At 48.2% G+C, this 25,882-nt stretch overlaps 2 protein-coding genes across 2 annotated transcripts in view; both read right to left on the bottom strand.

Moving 5' to 3' along the window:
* Positions 1-4,889: 4,889 nt before the first annotated feature.
* The window catches only part of LOC144162284 (eukaryotic translation initiation factor 2D-like), a 35,563-nt gene continuing 14,570 nt past the window's right edge, over positions 4,890-25,882 (bottom strand). The window contains exons 6-10 of the mRNA XM_077692762.1: positions 24,895-25,106; positions 16,828-16,917; positions 12,171-12,432; positions 10,024-10,104; positions 4,890-5,218 (exon numbers count right to left, since the gene is read on the bottom strand). Coding sequence (XP_077548888.1) covers positions 5,108-5,218; positions 10,024-10,104; positions 12,171-12,432; positions 16,828-16,917; positions 24,895-25,106 — 756 coding nt within the window. The 3' untranslated portion in view covers positions 4,890-5,107. The remainder of the gene's footprint in view (positions 5,219-10,023; positions 10,105-12,170; positions 12,433-16,827; positions 16,918-24,894; positions 25,107-25,882) is intronic.
* On the bottom strand, positions 6,703-9,826 carry LOC144162283 (uncharacterized). The gene has a single exon (XM_077692761.1). It carries the CDS (start codon positions 9,368-9,370, stop codon positions 7,064-7,066), a length of 2,307 nt encoding a protein of 768 aa, XP_077548887.1. The 5' UTR covers positions 9,371-9,826; the 3' UTR covers positions 6,703-7,063.

The raw sequence follows: 25,882 nt of genomic DNA, 5'->3' as shown, positions 1-25,882 counted from the left end.
GCACTTTGAACATGGCGAAGAAACATCTCCGCTCAGCGTAGGGGCTTTACACACAGTGTACTTACGCTGCCCTCCATCGCGAGCCTCTGGAAATGCCCAATCATCGCTTTCTGTCTGAGTTTCGCCATTCCTCACAGAGGTGGCGACCCTAACGTTACTCGAGCTCTTCGCAGCGAGCCCAGCTGGTTCTGTCGTCGGCAGTTTCTCAAAATTGTACCCCTTTTCCCTTAACAGCTGATCCGACCTGTTTGAGAATAGGTACTTGTACTCCGGAAGTAGTTGTGGGGATACTGCTGCCTGCGTCACAAGTTCACCAAACGGACCTCCGATGCTGACCTTAGCAATCGGCAGACGCACGTTTCGTGCACCTACGGCTGGCTTCACCCAAACACACTGCCCTGTTAACTGATCCGGTTCAACGTACGAAGGGTGGACCATGTCTACCGTCGCCGCGGAGTCACGAAGAACTCGGCACGGTTTACCATTGACGACTAGCTCCCGTACGTACGGCTCTAAAAACTGCCTGCTGTCCTCACTCTGATGTAGTACGTGAAAGACTAGTTTTCCTTTCTTACAACTGGCAGCGAAATGTCCCGTCTCGCCGCAGTTGTAACACGCAGCCTGTCTGCGCGCTTCGAAAGCTCTCTTTCTGCGCTGCTCATCAGCGTCTGCTGCTCTCTCTTCGTTATCGTGGCCAGTTTCTCTATCCACGAGAACGACTTCCCTTGCTCCTCCGTCTTCCCGGGGAGCTCTGCCTTTCGGCCCTGACTTATCAGGCCTCGGCCTGAACTCTTTTTGGCCGTCTTAATTCGGCCCCTGCGCACCTCGACGTGCGACAAACTCGTCGGCTAGCTGAGCTGCCTGATCCACAGTTTTTACCCCTGGCCTATCTTGCACCCAGAGTCTGAGGTTCTCCGGTAGTCGGCGGTAAAACTGCTCAAGACCGAAGCACTCAACTACTTTGTCGTGCTCTCCGAAAGCTTCTGCCTCTTTGAGCCACTCTTCCATATTTGCCTTAAGCTTGTAGGCGAACTCCGAGTACGACTCGCCTCTAGCTTTCTCGGCTTCACGGAACTTCTGGCGAAACGCCTCTGCTGACAGCCTGTACTTACGTAGGAGGCTTGCCTTGACTTTCTGGTAGTCCTCCGCCTCCTCCTTTGGCAAGCGGGCCATCACGTCGGATGCCTCACCTGGCAAAAGCGTAAGCAGCTTTTGCGGCCATGAGTCTCGGCTAAACTGGGCCCTCTCACACGTACGCTCGAAGTTGACCAAAAAAAGACCGATGTCTTCTCCTACCTTGTAGGGTCGCATTAGGTCACACATTCGCAACGTAGGTCGCTCAGTCGCCGCAGACTGCACGCTGCTGCCACTCTGACGTCTTGGTCGAGACGCCTCGACGTCCAGACGCTTCATTTCCAGCTCATGCTGTCGCTTTCTTTCCTCCTGCTCGAGCAGGAGTCTCTCATGCTCTCGTCTCTTTTCCTCCTGTTGTTCCTGTTTCTGCCTCTCGAGCTCCTGTTCTCGCTTTTTCTCCTCGCGTTCCTGTTCACGCTTTCTTTCCTCGCGTTCCTGTTCGCGCTTTTTTTCCTCGCGTTCCTCACGCTGGCGCTCAGCCTCTGCAGCCTGACGTTTAGCGGTCTCCCTGTCATTGATCAGCTCAATGCACTCGGACAGCTCGTCATCGTCAGCCCCAACAGCGAGTATAGCCTCTATCAGCTCTGGCTTTCTCAGCGCGTCTGTAACATCCAAGCGCAACTCTTTTGCAAGCTCCAACAACTGCGGTTTTTTCAACGCTTTCAAATTCATGGCCGGTCTAGAGTACTGCTTTCCCACTGCTCCCAAAATTGTTTTGTGCGAATAACCCACGCGACAAAAACACACGCCCTACCAGCTATCCTCAGAAGCCTGGTAAAACTCAGTGAAGAAAAGTCCCGCACTCACCCTTGACCGCCGTGAATTCTGCGAAGTCCGAAGCCGCCTTGACGTCCGTGGTGTTGGGTCTCGCACCGCTGGCTCCAGGTGTCATGAAGTTGTCATCCGACCGCTGCCAACCAGTTGTTGCGACCGAGCGGACGACTGAAGCCGGGAAGGGGTCCAGAGCTGATAGGCGAACGTAACTGTTTACTTCATAGCGAGAGGTGAGCCGAAGCTAAAAAAACATACAATGCCCTGACGGGCGAGGTTACAATACAGGACAGGAGCAGAGCGACCGCATGGATTCGCTGCTCAGACAGGAATGAATATCAGCGTTTGTGCTGCTTCTTTTATACCCAAAAAACGCCCCCAAGAGTAACACGCCACGAAATCATAGACACACACACGCACAGTCTTTCCAAGATCGCGAGTCATCTTCGCCCCTTGTGGCGTCCGAGAGAGGGGGGAGAGTGTCCTTGAAAGGTGCCGGGGTCGCGCTATCAACTCTGATCGCGCTGATAGCGAAACGTCTAAGCCGGGTAGGTCAAGGCAGGTGCCTGAAGGGTGTGGCGCTGGCAGCTGCCGGAAGCACGTTGCAAAGCGAGGTGATTGACCCGGCATGGCGAGACTCGAAGTACGATTCACCGACACGTGGGCGCACATGGTTGATTCCCACGTGGTCGCTGATGCGGAAAAACACGTGTTGCTGGCCGATTCGTAACAGCGCATGCGCAATGGGGTCCCGGTATCCGCCACCGGTATATACGCTAGCCGCTATGCCAAAACTCTGTTGACGAAGTTCGTGCGAACGCTTCATATATTGACCCCAACATCACACGCGAATGGAGTCATCCGACTGGGGACCCTCCGCCCTACTGCCCACATTGTCATACAGCTACACTAGCACATCTGACACATTTTATTTGGCGCTGCTCTGCTTGCCAATCCTTTCGCCCTGTTCTACTGAATGCCCTACCCAATCCAAACGAGATATCCCCTGCGACACTCAGTGACCCCAATTTCCTTGTTGCCCTTGGGCGCTTAGCTCTCGATAGTGGCCTCGCAGAGGTCGTCTAGCCGCGGTGCCTGGAACCCCTATCTCTGCGTTCAGGAACTGATTATTCCTCTCCAGGATCTTCAAGCGAACATCGCCTCCTGACGCCCTCTCCCTTCCTCTTTTCCCCCTCATCTCCCCCTTCCAGTCCCTGGGCCCTCCTTGTGTTAAAGGCCAACTGCACTCAAAATTTCGACTTCTGGAAAACACTGTTGCCATATAGTCTGCTGAAAAAGAAAGCAAGATGCAAAATACGACAACCGAAATACGCGCGCAAGCGATCAGCAAAAATCGGCGATTTTGAAACCGAGATCGAGGAGAGCGCGCCCATTGAAGTGAGTGATGTTGCAGCCGTCCAGCGAGCAGCCGGACGGCCAGCAGCTCGGGAGCAAGCCCGTGCGCAAGCTCTACACGCGCACGGGGCAGCAAATGGGTGAAGCGTGCGCAGCAGAGCCCGACCGGTCCTCCAGCTGCGTGGCTGGCCAGAGGAAGAAGCCTCGGCCGGCTGGAGTGTCACAGGCGCGTCATGGCCGTTTACGCGATCTGCCGGCAGGTGCAGCGCGGTCTGCGGCGGAGCTTTTGCAAACGCTTCCGACTGATTAACGAGGCATTTCACGGGGCTACTACTCATGTCCCAGCTGATTTGATGCTACTTACTACATATTAAAAATAACTTTGGTCGAGGTGAAATTTGAGTGCAGTTGCCCTTTAATAACAGACTTTCACCCACTCACTACCCAAGAGGCAACCCGGATATACCTAAGGCACAAAGAACCTTTGGACTACCTGCGGACTCGCAGTAGGTCCGAGACGGCAAATTAAGACCCCCAGTGTATTTGCAATCAAGGGGGAAAACCACACTATATTTGAGTGCAGAATACTGCTTGTTAATACCAGAAGGAGTGTCATGTGGGCGAGTTTTAGGTTAATTCATTTTAAGAGAGGATAATGCAGCCACACTGCAGTCACCATGGCCAAGTTCGTTCAAGTCATTCTTTCTACCCAGGTAGTCCAGAAATTATTCCTGGTGAATTTTCACGGCACACCATGGACATGAGTCTGCCTGATTTCAACGGTCAAGAAGGTCTTTTTCACACTCAAGAAGGAAGAACACCTGTACACGGGGACTCCTGAACAGATATGTTCATGTCGTCCAAAGGCAACATCTATGATATAGTAGCCAACATAAGTGTATTGGCACTGGATGGAAGTTTGAGCACAACTGGCCACAAGGGAAAGAAACCAGATAAGTTTACATTGCACAGACTGTCATGTAAGCATTGCACTGAATAGGTTATCCTGAATATATTTCAGCTGGAACATTTTTTAGATCTAATCTCCCTCACCATCCAAATGGTTGGACATGATAACCCCCCCCCCAACCTTTTCCCGCCATCTTGCCTCCAATTTGTTTTGAAAATTCAAAGTTGTCCATTTTAATGGTACACTCACCTTGAACAAAGTGGATCTGGATTCACTGCAGGGGTTGGTTCCTATTGCACTGGTAGTGTGCACACTAACAGCTCTTTGAACTCTCCAATTTCCTGCATCCAGGCTGCACTAATTTGATTTTCTGCCGGAGCACCCTATGTCTTTAGCGTTAAACATTGTCCTTCCTTACTGCGGGCGAGATGAGGGGATTGGCCACAAGTTATCCAGGACTTAAGCGTTAAACTTGCGACACAAGAATCACCCTTGGGCAATTCACGCACCAGTGTTCACATTCTGTGTTGCAACCAATGCCTCCATAAGAGGCATTACTCCAACATTTTTTTTGCAGCTCTTCATCAGACTCTCTACCCCCTCTCTTACAAAAGCTCCAACTTGAGAGAGTCAGCGTGAGCCGACCATCACCATCATGACTGGGCCACACAAACAAGGTGGCAGCCTTCTTCGAAAGAAACCAGCAAACACACAGGCAGTGGAGTCAAAATGCACACATGCAAACTTTATCGCCTTGCCCCCCGTCATGGGGGTCACAGTGCATAAGTCCCAGTGATGCCACCTGTCCTTGCATCGGTCATCAAAGTCAGTCCACATCACCCACTCCAGCAGTTGAGCGGTCCCATCCTTCCAACTTCTTTTCTCCTGGGTTAAAGGTGCCGCAACGCAGGGCGACTGAAGAACAACGGGAAAGGCCTACTTTCGCCCACCACCTTTCTTCTTTACTGCGGCGTGTTCAAGGCCCTTGAGGTACTTGCGCGGCACGCCATACGACGACCCCGTCAGTAGCCGCTCCAAGAATGCCACCTGCAAGACACACACGTCAGGCTACGGGAATCCTAGGCAAGCAGCAGCCCTTGCAGCAACCCAAGAAAGTGACTCGCACCCTGAGCTAGATGTGATTCTACAGAATTTACTTTGCTGTTAGTGAATACCAATAAACACAAAGTGCAGAGCTGCAACCACGCAACAGCATTCTGGGCACGTTGCATCGATCAGCGCATTCTCACTCCAGAACAGTCTGTATATCGAAGGTGCTTGAAAGCCCAAGCGATGCAGTAAAATCTCGATGATACGATTCCAGGTGACACGAATTTCGGGATGATACGAATTTCTGATAAGTCCCAGCAAAATTGCATTGTTTGCAATGTGAAAAATTTCGGCTCTTACAAACAGACCTGCGCGGCCTGGCGGATGATACGAACGAGCCGGCGAGGCGCCCGACTGCCAAGCGAGCAAGCGACGGTGATGTACGGGCTCTCTCTCCCCTCTTTGGCACCCTTTCTTCGGGAACGGCCGGGCTACTCTTTTCTGCTTGCGGGAACGCGCCGCACACTCCACAGGCGCGCTGACGCTGCTGCGAAACCACCTACACGCTGTGCGGGGCGTGGCCGGCCGCAGCAACAATGGCGGCGACTTCGGTCGCGAAGTGGTGCGGGCACTCAAGCGGCTGCTTCTAACCGCTCTTTAAAATGCCGCTCAAAGCACACACAAAGTTTCCTGTGCAGTAAATGAGCTAATAATGTGGACGAAAATGGTGCTCTAAAACATGATCCACGCCACTAGTGAAAGCGCTCATGAAATATCTGCCAGCGTGCTAAACCTAAGCATCTCCGGCAGAGCCAGCTGGCTGTCTTGCGCGCTTCGAAACTGCCGCCATGAGGCGCACGCCTCCCCATTGGCACAAGTCGTCAGGCTCCTCCCACTGCCACGCGCGTCGCGCATCATTCACAGGTGGCCGCGGTCGCAGAATCGCTGATGCGGGCATGAAAATATCGCACGCGCAACGCCGACGTGCACGAATCAGGTGCAAAAACGCTCCATACAGCGTGTAGTGAGCTTGGGCACCGCAAGAGAGGAGACAAAGGTTCAGAAAGGACCGCTCGGTGACATGGAGGTTAAAAAAAAGCAGAACAACGTCACAGATTTCTCCACGTGAAAGTAAGAAAAGAAATAAACGAAAACTTTTCTTAGGGCTCAATTTATTGGTCTGTGTTGGTTCATACGAATTTCGGATGATACGAATATTTTTCGCGGTCCCACGAGATTTGTATCATCGAGATTTTATTGTAGTTTTCAAACCGCACATCAAATCATATTGTCAGGGGATATATGTGAACAATTCCCCATGGCGCTATGGCTGACTATTAACGACGAAGAGGGAGTGGCTGACGTCCAGCCTTCGCCGGCTCTGTCGTGGCCGCCATGCCCATATTGTAAATACGTCAATCACATCTCCCTGTAAACCAATCACTTTACCATCCACCATGATCGCCTCATAATTGTCCTGCCACAACGTAACAATACAGGGTTCGTACAGGTTTCGAAGAGAAAAATTCAAGGGTTTTCAAGGACTTTCAAGCCCCTGTGGGAGGATTTTTCAAGGCCCTCTGCGCGAGGTTATTTTGATTTTTTTACATCAAAGATCTGCAGACAAGGCTTTCAAAAGGCCCGACATATTTATTGCACAAAGAAAAAAATCTAACAATGCAAATTTGCTTGCACTGAACAGAAAAAATAAGAATAGGTTTATCATATATCACAATGCAGATTTGTTCATGTCACACACAATAGAAAATTGTTCTATTGCCCCAAATAGCATTAACTGCACAAAGCAAAAAAAAATTAAGCAGCTCCTCCTAGCCACCCTCTTCAGGGGAGCTCCAGTCGCTTTTGCTGAATTTGGACCTTGATCGAGTGAAGCTCAGCTGTCTTGTCCTTTGCCGTCTTCCTGAGGCTATTTGACTTGACAATGTGTGTCACATCATTTTCTGCCTCTGCTTTTTCCGCATAGGCATCTGCAGAAGCCACGAGGTCATCAATTGTGGCTTCCAGCTTTTGTTTCTTTCTTTTCATTGCGTCAAGCTCTTCCTCTATGCAGTGCTTTTTCCTCTGCTTTGAAGCATCAAGGTCCTGCTTTTTCTGGGCTTCCAGGTATGCTCCGTACCTCTGCCTAGCTGCCGACACAGCAATCCTCAGTTCCTTAGTGATTGGAATTTGTAGGACACCACCTGCCTTCTCAACCGCATCACACACAACCCGTTGCGACACGTATGAAAGCTCCTTCAAGTTCTCTACGCACACCTGCCGGTTCACACTGAATCCACGTTCAACTGTTGCTTGGCCGTGACTGAGGACAAGCAGAAGTTTCACAATGCTCCACAACTCCGAGTAGGTTGAATTGAACTTCAAGAGGTCAGGATAGAATTCATCCAGCCTATCAGTGCCCTTGTCAAATTGTCTAAGTTTATGTTTTTGCTCATGCAGGAGCTCCGTGTACTCAGCCAACACTGTGTCTCGAACGTGGTCAGCCATTCTACCCACAGTGATGAGGGTATCCAACACTTTTCTGAAAAGAGGAAGGCATTCGTCTGGCTTTGTACACATCTGTCTTGGGTCCAGTGAAGAAAGGCCCCTAACAAATGCAAACTTCAGGGGGCTTCTCTCTAGAACCTTCTTTGTGGCATAGATCAAGAACTGTTTACATTCCATCCGGAACTGAAACACATCCTTTGCGCTTGCATGAGAATTCTTGATGATTTGCTCTGCCTTGTAGCCTATATCCACCTTTTCTAGTGGAATATGGTTCTCAGCATTCTCAAGGTCGACCTTCAGCAGGCCCACGATTCCTTTGGCAGACAGGACTGAACATTTCAGAAACTTTGTGAACAGCTTCCTTAGAACAGTCTCTAAATCCCTTGCGAGGAAAAAGGCCATTGCTTTGTCTGTCTGGTACTCTACCAAAAAAGGCTTCAGTGCATTTGCCACACACAATGCAAAATTCAACTTTGCTGGGAGCAAAGCATCACAGCTGAACTCCAACAAGTTGTTAAACGAGGCACATTTAGGCAGGTTGACAGCTTTTTTTCTAGCAGCCTCAATGTACTTGTTGATGTCAGACCACACCAACAACGCTCGCTCAATTACAGGGACATTCTCTAACCACCGGTGGGCGACAAACTTGAGAGGAAAAGTGTGCTGGCCGGTGACTGCAGAAAAGTCCTCTCTCCGTGCTGGGGCATCTTCAAAAAGTGCATTCAGACTAGACAACAGGCAATCAAGTCCCCATTTAGTTGCTGAAACTCCTGCCCTGTAAGCGTTGTGCACTGTGTGAAGCCCGCAAGTGCCTAAGTCCACACATTGAACCTGGTAATTTTGTTGCAAGTGCACTTGGATGTGCCTAAAGAACTTCAGATTAACATTTGGACCATCCATAGATATCTGAAGAACTTTTGCAAGGGGCAATGGCTCAAGGGCACTCAGCAACTTCTCCTGGATGTCATCAGCTGTAGAATGCCCCAGAAAAACGGAGGTATAATACCTCGTCATCACTTTCTGAGCGGAGTCCCAACACCTCACGTGCACATCCATTTGCTTGCTTTGGAGACAGTCATTTGCCGACTCATCGAAAAGTACCACAAAAACTTCACACTGTTCTATCTCTCGCTGCAAAGCTGAGAGAAAGAAAGGCCTCAGACCATGACATGTCACATAGGCGCATTTCTTTTCACCACACGAAAACGCCTTTGCCACTTCACTGTCCGGGAACATGCGCTGAAATAACTCCCCTGCTTGCGATGACATCCGGTACGACATGTGGGATGTGACGACTTTCAGAGTCCAAATAATTTCAGCGTCAGTAACAAGCTCGTGCGTTTTGCAAGCGTCGTTTAGGCTTGGTGATGGCAACGGAGCCGTGGTAGCGGACTGCCCTGTCTCTCTCGCGACAGCAGTGAGATGGCTGTCCAACACGCGACCTTGCGTTATATTCACTGCAGCAATATGCTTGGCACTTTTCATGTGGCTTTTCAAAGCCGATTCACCCATGGCAGTCACATCAAAGGTTTTGCAGCAAAGCTTGCACTTAGCCCGATGCGGACTTGTTGTGTCCGGTGCAATCCACTGCTTGTAGTCGTCATGGTGGAGCCACGTAGTCTGAAACTTGCTTTTCCCGGGCATTGTCTCACATATCAACACATCACTTTCACTGAACCGAAGAAGCCACGTTCAAAAAGCGCTGAAATCACGATTAGACGAATACTAGCGCACGGACGCGGCCGTATGACTCAGCGAGTGATGGCGAGGTAGCGATGCGATAGCGATGGGGATGGAAACGGCTCGTTGTCTTCAGTGTTGCCAGCTGCCTAACAGAATCGGCTACAGAGGTATAAAAACCGGTGTTTTCTTGACTGCGGTTCAGAATGATTAAACAAGAACAAAAGTTCAGCAACAAAGTCCGTTTTCTTGATGACAATTACTAAATTAAATCTAGAATTCAAGAAATTCAAGACTTTTCAAGGACTTGTAAAAAATTCAAGGTTTTCAAGGGCCTTGAAAACAGACTTCTGGAATTCAAGGGTATTCAAGGTTTTCAAGGACCTGTGCGCACCCTGCAATATAAAAGAAAACGTTGCGAACGTCAAATCAAACGCTAAACATTCGCAAAGCATATTTCATCCCCAATTCGAGTCCCCGCTACATGTTCTCTCAAGCAGGGTGACATGTGATGCTAGCATGCTATCCCTGGGCCTTCCAACAACTTTTTCAGCTCCCCCTTCTTCAAGGTAAACGAATCACCAACAGTTTGCAATCCACCAATCCCGTCACAGTACCTGGTTTCCTTGGACAAGCAGCTGCTGCTTCCCATTGGCCAAGGGGCTGACCGACACGCTGGCAGCCACGCCCACTTGAACCTGCGACAGAGTGCAGTGCAGGCCATTCAACCTGACGCCATGCTGGAGACTTTCAGGCTAGATACGCTAACACCGGCTGGAAAACTCCCTAAATAAGGTAGCCTGCAGTAATAGCTTCTAATCAGGTCCAACGACAGCAACACCATGGCCCTCGCATAATGAAAGTTCTTCTCGGTTCAAAAAGCTACACAAAAGTGAAATAACCACAAATCCCTCGAGCAAAAGCATATATCGAATGTCCTAATTTCTTGAGACGTAACTCCACACAAAGTGAACAAATACCCAGATATATCCGCACAGGGTTCCTACGGGCTTCAACAGCAAAAATTCAAGGGTTTTCAAGGACTTTCAAGGACCAGAAAACACATTTTCAAGGTCCCCATCTTGTGTTTTATCTGGGATTATTTTATAACTTTTTCAACAAAATGCAAAATTTTGATATTGCCTAATACCTAAGAATATTAATGCACATTTAGATAGGTGCTATGGGTTCATGAATGCTCCCCCATCTTTTTTTTTTTTTTTCATAGTTTATATTTAGAGGTTTTTCTTTTTTCTTGGTGTTTTGCGGAGGCTGCTTGATTTCAAAACTTAGTTAATGTTGCCTGCATCTCCTGCTTTGTCAGCAAGAGTATCAGCTGAAATTAACTCAGCAAGTGTTGCTGCAACGCAGGATGCACTATATGTACACGTCTACCATTTGCACGTAAAAGCAAACGCAGATGGAGCGTATGAGGCACAGCAAACATGCAATGAAAGGCCGTCCACAGACTAGATGGAACATGCAAGATAGAGAACAGAAGCCGGCTTTCACGAGATTGTATTGTGACATGAATTCTATTGAGGAGTGCTGCTCCCAATGTTGCCTCGTAATAATGAGAATCCACAACTCGTAATTTCACGCAATACACTGAAACTTGATTGTTACAATGTTTCTTTACATTTGTAACGCCTAAAATTCACGACGAACACCTTAAATTTTTGTGAAAAGACAGGGCCATTGGTTATCTCCAGAAAAATCAAGGGTTTTCAAGGACCCTTTAAAAATTCCAGGACTTTCCAGGCCTTGAAATTTACACTTCTAAATTCAAGGGTTTTCAAGGTTTTCAAGGACCTGTGCGAATCTTGTCGCAGTACTTCAGAAACGCCCAGTTCTGACACGTGCAAGATGTGTGTCATGACTAGAAACAGCGAGACTTTAATGGTAGACCCACAGTTCCCAAAAGTGCCTCAAGCACTTCGCTTCCTGTGAACCCCTTGCATATGTCGCATTACAAATCCACCAGTTGTTCTGTTTGCGAATTGGCACATTTTATCCTACAATGCTGCTTGTGCAAGCTTCAGGCTGTGCAGACTGCTTCAACAGTCAAGCGAACAAGTGCAATGATGCGACCAGCCCAAACTCACAGATTACGAAGGAAACAGGGAAGCACTTTTGGGAAGTGTAGTCGGTCGTAACCCCGATAGGTTCGTCAAAAAGCTGCTTACTGGTGCAGCCATCAGCAGTGCACTTGCAATGCCACTGAATGAACTTTGCAGCACTGACGCTCTTTGATTACAAGTCCCAGACTAACCACGGACTCCTTGAGAGGCAATCCAGGTTTCATTTCTCACATATATTTCTACAGCGAGGGAGGAATCCCTGAAAGTCCCCACTGGACACAGCTCGACTGCGTCCAGTTTCGCATTGCAGGCGCTCAAGTTAGTGTCACAACGAAAAAAAGAATTCACACTTCCAAGTTTTCCTCAGTGAATTCAATGGAGGGTGGGACGGTGGGTGGGTGTGTGCGTGAGTGTGTGTGAGAGAGAGAGAGAGGGAGGGAGAGAGAGAGAGAGGGAGGGAGAGAGAGAGAGAGAGGGAGGGAGAGAGAGAGAGAGAGAGAGAGAGAGAGAGAGAGAGGGGGGGAGAGAGAGAGAGGGAGGGAGAGAGAGAGAGAGAGAGAGAGAGAGAGAGAGAGAGAGAGAGAGAGAGAGAGAGAGAGAGAGAGAGAGAGAGAGAGAGAGAGAGAGAGAGAGAGAGAGAGAGAGAGAGAGAGAGATGGAGGGGGAGAGAGAGAAGCAGTCACCTCATGGGCGAGGCGCGAGGGGTCGATGCCGTACGCCTCGAGGCCCTCGATGAGTGTCACCTTCTTGTTGCCCGTCCTCTGGGCCACCGTGAACGAGATGGGTGGCAGGGCACCGCGGTGGACGACCGGCGCGCCGCCCACGGCCGTCACCTCGTGCGCGGGCTGCATCCGGGACATGACCCGCTTGAAGAGCTCCTCCCAGCTCAGCCGGTCAGACGAGCAGGCCGCAGCGTCGCTCAGCCGGGGGTCCATGCACACCAAACTGTGAAAGGTTCGTTCATTAACTATAATTAATAGCAAAAAATTAATTAAGCATACTGTAACAGATCACTGAAAGAAGCACCTCGGATGCAGTTAAATTTTTCTTGATGTGGTCATTTTTGGGGGTGTGCAAATATTTGAAATTTTCGAATAATAATGTAAATGACGCAAAATTCCATTAGGCTTCGAATCGAATTAGACAAACATTTCAAAAAAATTTTCGAGTAATTTCGATGTTCGAAAACACTAGGGCTGGGTAGTATTGCGATACCAAGACGAATTTTTCTTCAACTGCAAAGTTTCTGAGAAAGCTGTGCAGCTTTCTTTTGTAGCCGTGGCTGCGTTGAGCTGGACGTCAAATTTTCCTCCGCAGAAACTTACTCCACATTGAGGATTTCCCCTACATATGGTCAGTTATTCTAGAGATGCAAGTGAGTATCTGTATTTCAGTATTGAAATACACTTGTATTTGTATCTCAGTAGTGAAATACTCTTACAGTTTATTTAATCATGGCCGGTTTGAACGTGCTCGCTTTCCGCATTTACGGCCAGCACAACGGGGGCTGTTTCTGCCTGTCACTACAACTTTCCAGGTGCACTCCAAGCCAACCCTTTGCCGGCGGCGACCCTAACTGTTGCGGTGGCTCGCACACGAAGCGAACGTTCCATCCAGAATGTCTGCAACATCCGTGACTCGAACCGAGTTTACAGTGTCGTACGGGAAACACGAGACTGCATTTGTGCACACCTTTGAACCTGTTGTTCGTGGACTGTTCGCCTTCCAGTAGTGAGAACATGTTCCGTGCACTGCTGAACTTTTTAAAGGACACGGGACTCTCGGACCAATCGTGATGCTGCCAGTGCTTTCTTTCTCTTAAGAAAGACAGAAAGAAAGACTTGTGCTCATGTCGCTTGCACAAGTGGTACAAAATCCAAAGTACTCGCCTTTCTGGAAACACACAAAACAGAGAAATTCTGTAGCATAAGACCTTAAGAAAAACTACACATGCTTCTTCTTCTTCGGCTTTGACAACGCAATGTTTTCAATGGAGCTGTATAAAGAAAGGCCTTCACGCCCTCACAACTCATATGGCTTGGATACGACCTCCGCTGACTTCGCCTGCCTCATGATTGCAATTACAATGTGGTGGACCTGCTTGACGTGTTTTTTTGCGGGGCGGTTGGGCCACCTTTTCGGAAGATTTATATAACCGTTCTCGTAGAATCGGGAGGACAGGTAAAAAATTGGGAGTCTCCCGCGCAAATCAGGAGAGTTGGCACGTATGGCTTCGCCTATCATAATCATCGTTTTGTGAAACCCATTGCGTGAAGGTGGCTTTCCTACAGTGCGCTTTGGTGACGGGACAGTCGCCGTCAGTGAGGCACAGAAAGCTCCACTTTAATAAATCTCGCAGCCAGAAGCAGTTGTACAGTGCCAGGTTGTAAGAAATTTGCCAAAGGCTGACAGGAGAGATAGTGCGTAGTGGCATGTATACTCGGTGACAACTTAAGAACGGCACCGGAAGTTGCTGCTATGCCTTATCACCGTAGCCAGATGTTTCTCCGCGTGGCGCAAGTAGGGCGTTACTGGGAATATTTCGAACATAGCGTGAGCCGTTCCCGTGATTTTTTGAACTTAATATGCTTATAAACTACTCCAGTGACGACAAACGAACTGCGTGAGACAAGGCAGACGATATCACGCACTCATTGCAAACTCCTTTCGAAACGCGCGCGCACTGACGTCACGGGTCCGGCGCTTTGGCGGAGTGATACACTACATGAGGTGGTGCCGTTCTTGAGTTGTAACCGAGTATAGCACCACTAGATAGCATACAGTCAAAACCCGCGATAACGAAATCCCGCTGGTACGAAATTCCCGCGGCAACGAAATATTTTCGCATCCCCGGCGAACGTCCATAGACGCCCATGTATTTTATATCTCGCAGCAACGAAACGTTTTTGGAAACTGATCCCGCGTTAACGAAATTCGGTGCAAGTTTGGTCGGCATTTTACCTACCCGTTGGAGGGTAACTGTATCCAAAAAGTGCTCAAGTGCATATTTTTGCACTCAAATTGCGTAAGCTTCAGCTACAGCACGTTTGCATGGCAGCCGCCATATTTGTTTACAAAAGACCGCGCAGCCGGCGGCCGTGGAGGCAGCCTAGCAGCGGCACCACCAGGGGGCGACACATGGTGACTCAAGTCGCGGCTTTGGCTTGGGCTACGCTAGCCCACTACCGCTGAACAGAGCGCGTGCGTTTGTTGTTTGTGTGTGGCGATTGGCATATTTGCTCTCAGTAAGATGCCTTCGCCAGCCCAAAAGTGGAGGTTTTTATCGCTACGAGATAAGGCAGCCATCATTGCCCAAGTCAGTGGCCCAAGGGAGAATAGCGCCGACGAGTTTGGAAACGCCTGCAACTAGCTCAACTATTTTGAAAAGCAAGGATCCCACCAGTTTTCAATGGCGCACGTGCGCAAAACAAAACAGTGACAGCTGTGACCTATCTGGACGTCTAGAAAGCGGTGCTCACTAAGTTTTGTAAACAGTATTGGTGCAACGAGGTGCCGCTCTGTCTGGCAAAGTTCGTAAACACAAGAAGCTGGGCTCCACTTGCATGATCGGACGTACTTGGTGCCGAGGGCTAGGGCGGAAAACGTGCACAGGTGAACCCACGGAATGTTTTGGATGCGTTTGGAAGGTAAGGCTCACGAAGTAATATAACCGACTATAGGAAATAAATTTTTGGTTTTCGGCCAATTTTCCGCTCGTTTATGTTTCATTCTCGCGGCAACGAAATCCCTGCAAAAGCGAACTTTCTTGCTTTCCCCGGCGGTTTCGTTATTGCGGGGTTCGACTGTATTTGGTGGCTCTAGTTACATGCAAATAGCATCAATTCAAGCCTCTGTCCTTGACAGCCATTGGACAACTCTTTAGTACTATCCTGTGTGCGCGCCGACTGTAACTGGGTGCCATGCAACGACGAAAAGTTTCATTTGTTTACCTTTCCTCTTATGTTCCGCTTTGATGAGCCCGCAGTTTAAGGCTGAAACATATATATATTTATTGTATTGAACATGGGGTGGCGCCACTGGTCTCAAGAAGCGGAATGGTGCCCTATTTCTCTGTTGTGTTTGTACCTTCCATCTTTCAGCTTTGCATCTTTGTATCTCATACAGCTCTTTGTAGCATTGTATCTTACAGCTTTGGATCTTTCAAATAAATGCGCCAAACGCCCGCAAGAAAGGTACCAGCACCACCTCTTTTGGAGCAAATGGAACAGGCATAGGCACGTGACCCGCAGGTGGGTCACGCCGCACCTGGGAGATATGCCGAATGGCCCACTGATGGGTCACGTCGCGAGTAAAACGGGACCACAAGAAAGCAAGGCACAGCAAACATGCTAAGAAGTGCTGCATAAATCAATTCCCTGGACTGCAACAAGGACGACTTGCTGTGTGGGCAACAGCCAGTGAGAAGCAGTCGTCTGACGACATTTCAATTTCAGACAGCCCTAACAGGTAATCTGAGATGAAACAAGTTATAGCCTCAAAATGATGTGTACCGAAATATTTTTTTTGCATTTTTCAACTGTACAAGGTAAGACCTACCGTCCGGCTCGACCTATATTCTGCGTTGCACGGTAAGTGCACGCCTCGACCCTTGTTTTTGCGTCTAGTTTTCCAGTTACCTTCGTTTCCCTGCACTAGTGTCACGTAGCCAAACAGGTTCCGGTTGACCTCCTTACATCTCCCCTTCAAATTTATAGAGTCAGCCAAACTAGGACCTCTCATAGACCCGAAAAGGCAGGTATAGCTTCCCAGTAAAGCACTCCTTAGAACTTCAACTTGCTGGCCAAAAATAAAATAATCAGGAGTTCTCTCAGTTGATTGTTAAAACATTGCAGCTATTTGTCCAGCCCCAAGAAACGCAAAGCAAGCCACTGTTAGGACACTCAATAGAGCCTGAGGTGAAGGTGTTCACAAAGCCCTTAGAAAGAAGCTACACCGTTCCTTTGGACGTCTCTTTCCAACCCAAAAATGCAGGGGCAATTCGTAGAATTGCTGTGGTAGTTTGAAAAAAAAAAAATGTTCGAGTGGCTTAAAATTGAGCACGAATGGGCAGCAATGCACAGAGGACCTTCATAATGGAGCTTGCGCAGCGACTGCACTTGTGACCATCTGGTTCGCAATAGCCAGGCCGTCCTATCCTCGCTGCCAGTCACCATTTCTTTCCAAAATGTACACAGAAAACAATCAATCGGCCTCCCCCTAAACCCCCAACATTAGTGACTAGGAGGTGAGTGCTTGCAACCGACGACACCCTCTGCTCAACCAATACTCAGTGGCCGCTTTGCACGTACGCTTTCCCCCCATGCTCATAAATGCACTCGCCTCTTGTCCTCAGGGTCCTGGAGTTCGTTTTCCTTGACGTAGCCCCGGATCGCGGCTCGTACCTCGTCCAAGCCCAAGGCTCGACCTTTGCTGCCGGGAAACAGTAATAAAGCAGAGACGTGATTGGCCCAAATCATTTTGGAGCAGCAAAACAGAATTTCGTGTCAGCCAAAAAGAGTGCTATGGAGAAACAAAGCAGTAATCTATTCATTCATTCATTCAGTATTCATTCTGGATTCAGTATTCATTCATTCATTCATCCATTTACTCATTCATTCATTCATTCATTCATTCGTTCATTTGTTCAATCATTCATTATTCAATGAATGAATCAATCATTCAATCAATGAACGAAATTCATTTTTTGCCTTATGTATCGCGAAATTTTTAGAGCAGCTTGCCTTAGAGTAGCAAAATGGATGCAGCATGAAACAGCAACCGACACCAAAACACATTTTCTGAAACAGGGATAAATTCATTTCCTAAACAGTGTCTGTTATGCTAACTATACTTGTTATGCTGCTCCATCAAACCTCAAATATAAAATTTGTGCATGCCTGCTTGCGCACTGATAAATGCGAATTAAATGGCCCAATCCAGCTGCAAAACCCTTTACTCAAAGTAACCAAGGGCTGGACACAACAATCACAAACAAAAAGACACCCAAGAAATGAAAGGGGGCAAAGCACCTGGTGAGGATCAGGTAACAACAGACCTCTTGAAGGATGACGGAGAAATTGTACTTGAAAAAACTCCCACCTCCCCTCGCGGGAACCCCTGTGTAGATGCGACGCATAGGCGGAGCGGCGAAGGGACCGTGTTTTACAGCGCGCATAACGTTGAGGGGACTGCGTAAGCCGGTCCCAGTCGATGACGACGTTGGCGTACTTGTAAAGCGGCTTGGACTCTAGGTGTTCGAGCCAAGCGTGGATGTTGCTTCGCCGGAGAACGGCACACCGGTTATATGCGCAGCGCGCCCGAAGGAGAGGAAACCGCGGAAGAGAGAGTACTGCACATGCGCCGGCCCCAGCGCGTCTGCCGCGGCTATGACGCAACGTGCCGCGGCTATGACGCAACACAATCCAATACAATCCACTTTAATCCAATCCAATCCAAGCCAAGTCAATCCAATTCAATCCAATGCCCCTCGCGAGAGAGTGTTCACTATCGGAGAGGAGAGGGGGTGAGCGGCGGAGAGCGCAGCTGGCGCGGCGAGGAGAATGGGGGAGGGGTGGACAACGCCGACGACGACAACGACGACGCCGGAGGGACAAGGCGAGTGAATCAGATGCTCTGCATCTAAAACTGGCAAACCTGTATACGCAATGCCTAATGACCGCAAGTGTACCAGAAACTTGGAAGAACGCAAACATCATCCTAATCCATAAGAAAGGTGACATGAAGGACTTGAAAAATTACAGGCCGATCAGCTTACTGTCAGTCGTCTACAAGGTACTTACCAAGGTAATCGCTAACAGAATTTCTGCAACCTTAGATTTCAGTCAACCCAAAGAACAAGCAGGGTTCCGTAAAGGTTATTCAACAATGGACCATATTCACACGATCAATCAGGTGATAGAGAAGTGCACTGAGTATACTGAACCCCTATATATAGCCTTCATAGATTATGAGAAAGCATTTGACTCTGTCGAAACCCGAGCAGTCATTCAGGCATTACGGAACCAGGGGGTAGATGAGCATTATGTAAGAATACTAGAGGATATATACAATGGGTCCACAGCTACCATCATCCTCCATAAGGAGATCAGTAAAATACCTATAAGGAAGGGTGTCAGACAAGGAGACACAATCTCTCCAATGTTATTCACAGCATGTTTACAAGAAGTATTCAGAACGTTGGATTGGGAACAGGTGGGAGTAAGGGTTAATGCAGAATACCTCAGTAACCTCAGATTTGCTGATGACGTTGCCTTGCTAAGTAACTCGGGGGACGAATTGCAAAGCATGCTTTCCGCACTGAACGAACAGAGTAGAACCGTGGGCCTGAAAATTAATGTGCAGAAAACGAAAGTAATGATCAATAACCTAGGGACAGCACAGCGGTTTGAGATAGCTGGCGAGGCAGTGGAAGTGGTAAGCGAATATATCTACTTAGGCCAAGTTGTGACCCCAGATCACAACCATGAGGCAGAGATAATTAGAAGGATCAGAATGGGGTGGGGTGCATATGGCAAGGCATTCTCAGATAATGAATAGCAGCCTACCATTGTCCCTGAAGAAGAAAGTGAATGACAGCTGCATCTTACCGGGACTCACCTACGGGGTAGAAACTTGGATGCTCACTAGGAGGGTTCAACTTAAATGAGGACGATTCAGAGGGCAATGGAGCGGAAAATGATAGGTGTAACATTAACTCTTTCGCTACCGCGCCTATCAAAATCGATCAATTTGATCGATACTTTTGGAAGTGCCTTTTCATAGCGTTCCAAGCATTTCTCGAACAAGTAAAGCTGTTTGGAGTAAGATCAGAAAATGGCCTTTCAAAATCAGTTTTGTTTTCATTTTTGCAATGAAAACGTGATTTTTGACACGCTTTTGAATCACCTGGGTGTGGAAAAGGGGCGTGGTCATCGCGCGTCACGGCTACCAACGAAGAATGCGTGCAACTCGCAATTACTCTGCACCAGCGCTTGTTTTTTGCTATCAGGGCGTGAATGGGGAACTAGCAAACGATTTTCAATCGTCAGGTTCGCTCTCTGACAGTAATAATCCCAGAAATCGGCTGAAAATGTCAAGCACTGCCTGGTTGCAAAGCTACTTTATGATTTTAGGCAGTTTTATTGCCTTTGCGCACGTTATTCTAAGTACTGTGGTAGTTCTACTTACCCCAGGACCATTCGCAAACAGTTTACAACAGTTTCGGTTTCGTTACTGCATCGCGAAATTCATATTTAGCACTACTACGCAGTTACCCAACTTCAAGGCTACCTGCCATGGCGCCTGAAGCGTCCGCGACTGATCCTCGAACAAAGCACGGCGCTCCTGATTTCCCCCCACCCTAACCCGATTTCTGCGATAAGAACTTCAGATGCAAGTCAAAAGGTCACACCCAGTCGCCAGATATCTGTTCTGCCGAGGACAGCGCTTCAAAACAGGCCTTACACTGCCAGCTGTTCGCCTTCCAGTTTCGTTTCCATGCGAGGGTATATCCGGGTGTCTAATGTTGCTGCTTAGTTGAACTGTCTATTCGGACGGAGTCTCCGATAAGTTTTTGTACTGTTTCATTTGAAAAATGTTAGGTGGCGCTGCAATAGAGGAGGCTCGTTGTGCTGATCTTTTTCAGCGCGCAACTGCTACTCGGCCAAAGATCACAGGGCACGATTCTAGTTCATCGTACCTCATTTTTGCGAGCAAGGCTACAATTGCGAGTAAGAAGATGATAATAAAGCTCGCTTTATGTTTCGAAAGATAACTGACCGTGAACGACAACAAGCATCAGCCACGGCGTTCCGTTTTCAACTTCATGCATGTTTTTTTCCGCATCGCGTGCTTGTCCCAAATATTGTGCTCGCTGTAAATGCAAAGTCAGCCATTGACAAGATGTTTTTACGTAATGTGGGGGCAAATTGGTGCCTCTGATAATGACAAACCGCCAGGTTTATTCCAAGAAACCACCCGAAATTGCACATTTTGAATTGGAGGTTGGGCTTCACCGCATGACACGAGCACTGTGCATGCTAACATTTTTTTTTTTATCTGACAAACTGTTCCGCGCAAGTCGACATTTTTTCTAGGGCGTGTTTTTGAAATGTTTTCCTACAAAATGTAAATTCTAATTTTTTTCTACTACCGGTGGTTTGATATACACAACTCCTTTTTTATCGTTTTTTTCAACTTGACAAAAATTTTGGTTTTGATTTTTTTTTACAACTATGATATATAAAAACCTTTAAAAAACTGGCATTATTGGAAATGCCGTTAAATAATCTGCATTTTGTGCTCATGCAATTAGTGCCTAACCAATTTTTTAGCAGGAAAAAAAATGTTTTCTTGGACCCCTAAAATTAGTCAATATTCCGGCGGTAGCAAAAGAGTTAAGGGACAAGAAGAGAGCGGAGTGGGTCAGGGAACAAACACGTGTTAAGGACATACTAGTAGAAATTAAGAAAAAGAAATGGATGTGGGCAGGGCATGTAATGCAAAGGCAAGATAACTGTTGGTCATTAACGGTAACAGAGTGGATCCCTAGAGAAGGCAAGCGTTGCAGGGGGCGGCAGAAATTTAGATGGGCAGATGAGATCAAGAAGTTTGCAGGGATAAATTGGTCACAGTTGGCACATGACCGGGGTAATTGGAGAATAATGGGAGAGGCCTTTGCCCTGCAGTGCGCGTAGATAGGCTGGTGATGACAATGATGATGACGACGACAATGATGATGATGATTCACAGTTGCACAAGACTGAATTTATTTGACCTTATGATCAAAGAGTTGACTTTTTAGACGTTATCCGCCTTCAGAGATTTCGAAGTGCAGGGTTGCACGGATGTTACAAAACTTCCACTGCAGAAAAAAAGAGAAATACATAAAAAAACAGTGTGTGGAACAAGCCTGACAACATCCTTGTGGCTTTATGAACTACAGTCACACTTATTGTGAAGGAAGACAGTTTCAGCCGTGCTCCTTTAATGTAACATGACAAGAATGAAAGTTTCTCCGTGAAGCTGCCAGAAATCATGGTTGGAGTTTAAAAGGATCCAGTGTTTATTGCGTGTGAATGACATATATCTATAGTTGATCCACATTCAAACATCTTGTGCAAATGTTGCTAATAAGAATACCCTATTTTCGCACGTATAACCCACACTAAAGATGCGAATATTTCACTGGCAAAGTAGGGGTGCGGATAGTACGTACGCGGGATTTTTTATTTAGTGCAGCTTCACGGCGATGCGCATTGTGCCGTGAAGCTCCTACTCAGTAACACTGACTAAGCCTTCCATGGCAGCGACTGCGCAAAACATACAAGGACAAGGATCAAAAACAACAGTGAGGACTGCGGCTGAAGTGATAGCTCTAGCGAGAGCAGTGACACTGGGTGAATTGTGACTTTCACCTTGCAGTCAGTGTGTTCTACTTGCTAAATATACGCTTTTTCTGTCCACACAGTATGTGATGCATGGCTTGAGCAGTAGCTTTGGTGCAGCCTTTCCTGTATCAAATGTGCCGGCAATACACGAGGATTTTTTTTTCTTTTCCCGTGGGCTGAAAATGGGGGTGCAGATTATATGCAGGGGCGGGTTATACGCGCAAAAATACGGTACTAAACCCCCCACCTCTCACACTCCACAAAAAACGAAATCGGAGACAAGCTCTGCCCTCCCTTTTTCTTCCACAGAGTGCGAACCGTTGCAGCCACCTCCCCTCACAAAGCATGTGTTCCTTTTCCTTTCCAAAATGCATAGACCATAGACCTTGACAAGGCGCCCAGTCTGAGCAAACATGCCAGACGCAAAGAATAATGCCCGAGCAATTTCACCATGCATCAGGACCGACTCAAACCAGGGAAAAAAGTTCTGGGTACCAAATCTCACGTTCCCTATAAGGCAACCCTTCAGAAGCAGAGCCTTTTGTTGTGCTGAAGTTACCCACTTCTAACCCAACAATCTTCGAAGAAAGTTTCGTCTGCTGAAGTAAGAACGGAGCATGCAGCCAAACAATTTACACGTATCAACCTGCGGTAGATACAAAGCACTTTGGAACTGACTGGGCAGCAGATGCAGATTTCTGCGTGACCAGCCAAGCGACTGAAGCGAACGTGCGCAGCCCTGCCATAACAGCTCATGTGCATGAATATGCGCAAAAGGGGGTAAAAAGGATGACAAAAAAGTGACAACAAATGTTAAGCCAATATGCAACATCTTATTTGCACTGCTCTGCTTTTGATTGATTGATTGTGGGGTTTAATGCTCCGACGCAACAAATGCGACGAGGCGCGCTGTAGGGGAGAGCTTTGGATTAATTTTGACCACCTGGGGATCTTTAACGTGCACCGAAATCTCATACACAGGGGCGGTTTTGCTTTTCGCCGCCATCAGAAAAGTGGTTGCCACGGCTGCGAATGCTCCGGTTTTCATCGGCATCGACACAGGCGTAGTGTTTTTCAACATCCTGACATTGAAGCTGTTCATAGGGCAGGGGTGAGGCAGCCCAAACAGATTTGGGAGCAGTTTTCGGAGCAGCAAAATTTCGATTTTGGAGCAGAAGAATCTTGATTTGGAGCAGTTAGGGACATTTAATACATCGTCTTGTGAGCTTAAAAAATCATTATTTCAGCAATTTGCAGGGTCAAGTGCACATTTCAATCAGTTTTGAATACACAGAACGCTCAAACAGCCTTACCTGAAAGAGTTTTTAAAAGTATCACAAAGTACTAACTGCACTACCTTTTTCCTAACTGGTGATATTGTGTTGCACCTGCACGCAACACTGACAACAAAACTGCCTTTAACATTAGAGAGTTTTAGCAGTCCGTCTGTTATGTTAGTTACTTTGTTACCGGGTTTACCGGACCGGTCTGCGCCTGCACGCGCGAAAGGGCGAGGAGACGCGGGCAACTAATCCCCCTACGGCTACGAATGCCCAAATGCCCAGACGAGTCCCGGTGAGCACGGTAACTACGTACACGACGGAACAGACGGACTGCTAAAACTCTTATTAGATTTAAGGGCTCCGCAATTGTGGCGTTTTTTTTTTTTTTCTGTTTTAATGCTAAAATTATTATTTTTGTAATCCCAGGCTGTGTTGTACGAACGACTGTAGTCACGGCAACAGTTGAGCAGCTTAGAGCTAACGGTCGCATAGCCCAACCAGCCTACCCGTTTCAGTCCCCGGGGCGCATGTTCACCCTATGGTCATTTGAGTAGCGTTAATGTTTAGCCACCTAGATTTTCGCATTAAATTTCACTTTGCATACATCAAGTGTTATAGTCGCGTTCTATGGCAACCGTGTAGTCTTGCAGCTATTGGGCGCTGCCTGAACATCGCAGCGCCGCAGCACAGCCCGCAACTTTCGTGTCAACCGTTCCATCCCCGAAGCTCGCGATCGCGCTTCGAAGCACAGCAACACCTCAACATTTTACAACAGCACAACAAGCCAAAAAATTCACTTCACGAACCCGATTATAGACGCGCACACCGCGTTTCGCACTCAAGGACAAACCACGCCGAAGTCGTAGGCCCCACATTTCAATGAACTTTTTTTCTAGCCGCCCAACTTCCCGTAATCTGGCACCAATCTCAAACCATATCCTAACGTTAACGTCACTGTTCAGAGCCACAACAGATAGAATGAATAGACTGGAACTCAGCTGATAGCGTAAAATAAACCAGGGAAAATATCGGCGATACGCACTGAGCGCGTTGGTAGCAGCCAGATCAGGCGGCGGCCATGTTTGTTGCCACAGCGATGCCTAATCGAGAAGGCCGTTTCCGCGAACCCGGACGGAAAGCGAATCAAGTTTTAGACGCTATCGCTTGCTTCGTTTCAGTCTTTCTATTTGTGCCATTTCTGTGTTTGCGATTGACTGACGATAAAAGCGGTGACCGAGATGTGGGAGGCTTTTGTCCCCGCTCAAACTGACATGAGCATCAAAATCCGTGCCGTTGAGGCTCTTCTGGAGCAGTTTGGCGCAATTTTCGCCATTTTCGTGCTTTTGGAGCAGCTTGGCGCAGGAAAATGGAACTGTATCAGAAAGGCGCAATATGCGCAGCTGTCTCACCCCTGATAGGGACATACTTGAACACCCTCAACACTTAGTTACATTAGCACAGTTGCGCATTGCCAGCGGCCTGGCGAGCGTGATATAGTAAGTGCCTACCTTCTTCCCTATCACCCCTCTTCCCGCACCAGCAACATCCAGTCCTCCTCTTTCGAATAAAATCATTCATCAATCAATCCCCCCCCCCCGCACACATTTTAGGAAATGGAAACAGTGCTACACTTCAACAGGGACTCCCATGTTTAGCAAACTCGCTTGGCTGAACTGAGCTTTCACCATGCTGTGTGACAACATTGTGGGGTAAGTTAGAGTGGAGTTCCCTCTCACTTGCGGCCCGGGAAGATTGGGAGCACGGCCGCAGTGACGGTCCGCAGCTCCCGGATGGTTGGGAACTGGTATCGGGCTGCGGAGTCTTCCGTCGGCTCGGGTGGCGGCGGCAGCTCCATGGGGGCGACGCTCCGCAGCCGCGGGTGCTCCCTGCGCACCGTCGCGATGCTCTGGACGCCGGGGCTCAGCTCCTTCAGGGTCAGCACGCCTTCCTACGAAGAGGGAGGTGGAGGCAACAGTGATGGGGACACACGCATTTGTGCCTACCCCGTATTTTCCGCACAAACAGCAACCCTTATTTAAACCTCCGAATGACTTTCCCCTAAGAGACAAATCAAAGGAGTGCCCCGGAAACACAAAACTGCGAAGTGAATCGCACTGCCAGAGAGTTTCCCGGCGTTGTCTGGTGCACGGAGTTGGAACGAGACGGGAGGCGAAACTGCGCATCGCAGGGTGGCCGGATAATGTCACAAACACTTGGCGCACGTTCAGCCGGTGGCAACTGCTGTGGGAGAAGAAATTGCGTAGATGCCGCGATCGGCATATCGTTGCGCAGTCACAGAGTGAATTGTGGCCACTACCAACTCACCTGCTACGTGCCGCTATTACCTTCCTTGCCGTCGCAGCCGCGAAACATCGTAGTTCACACTACTTTTCGTTGTGACATTATCTGTTCACTTGCCCGCACCCACCGCAATGGGCATTTCCCCTCCCATTCATGCTCTGCGGTCTGGTGCCAAAAGCCCCGGATGTTCCTTAGCGCTGCACTGTAGCTCAAAGCAAAGAAATCAATGTCGTTTTCTCCCCAATCGCGGTGCTTTTAGCACCGCTGATAGAATGGCAATGCAGCCACACTAGCCGCAGGCCGTTCTGCTCTTTTGAATAACGCAACTATGCAATGCTAGGAGAAGAGATTTTATAGGCACTGAACGTGCACTCTGAAAAGGGTTTTACATGGATGACAAATTGTTATTTTTACGGCTTCAAA

The sequence above is a fragment of the Haemaphysalis longicornis genome, unplaced genomic scaffold, assembly GCF_048455015.1.
Source record: "Haemaphysalis longicornis isolate Haplotype H1 unplaced genomic scaffold, Haemaphysalis longicornis Haplotype H1 scaffold_12, whole genome shotgun sequence".
Lineage (NCBI taxonomy): Eukaryota > Metazoa > Arthropoda > Arachnida > Ixodida > Ixodidae > Haemaphysalis > Haemaphysalis longicornis.
The sequence above is the reverse complement of the archived record's forward strand: the minus strand, read 5'-3'. Positions and strand labels throughout refer to the sequence as shown.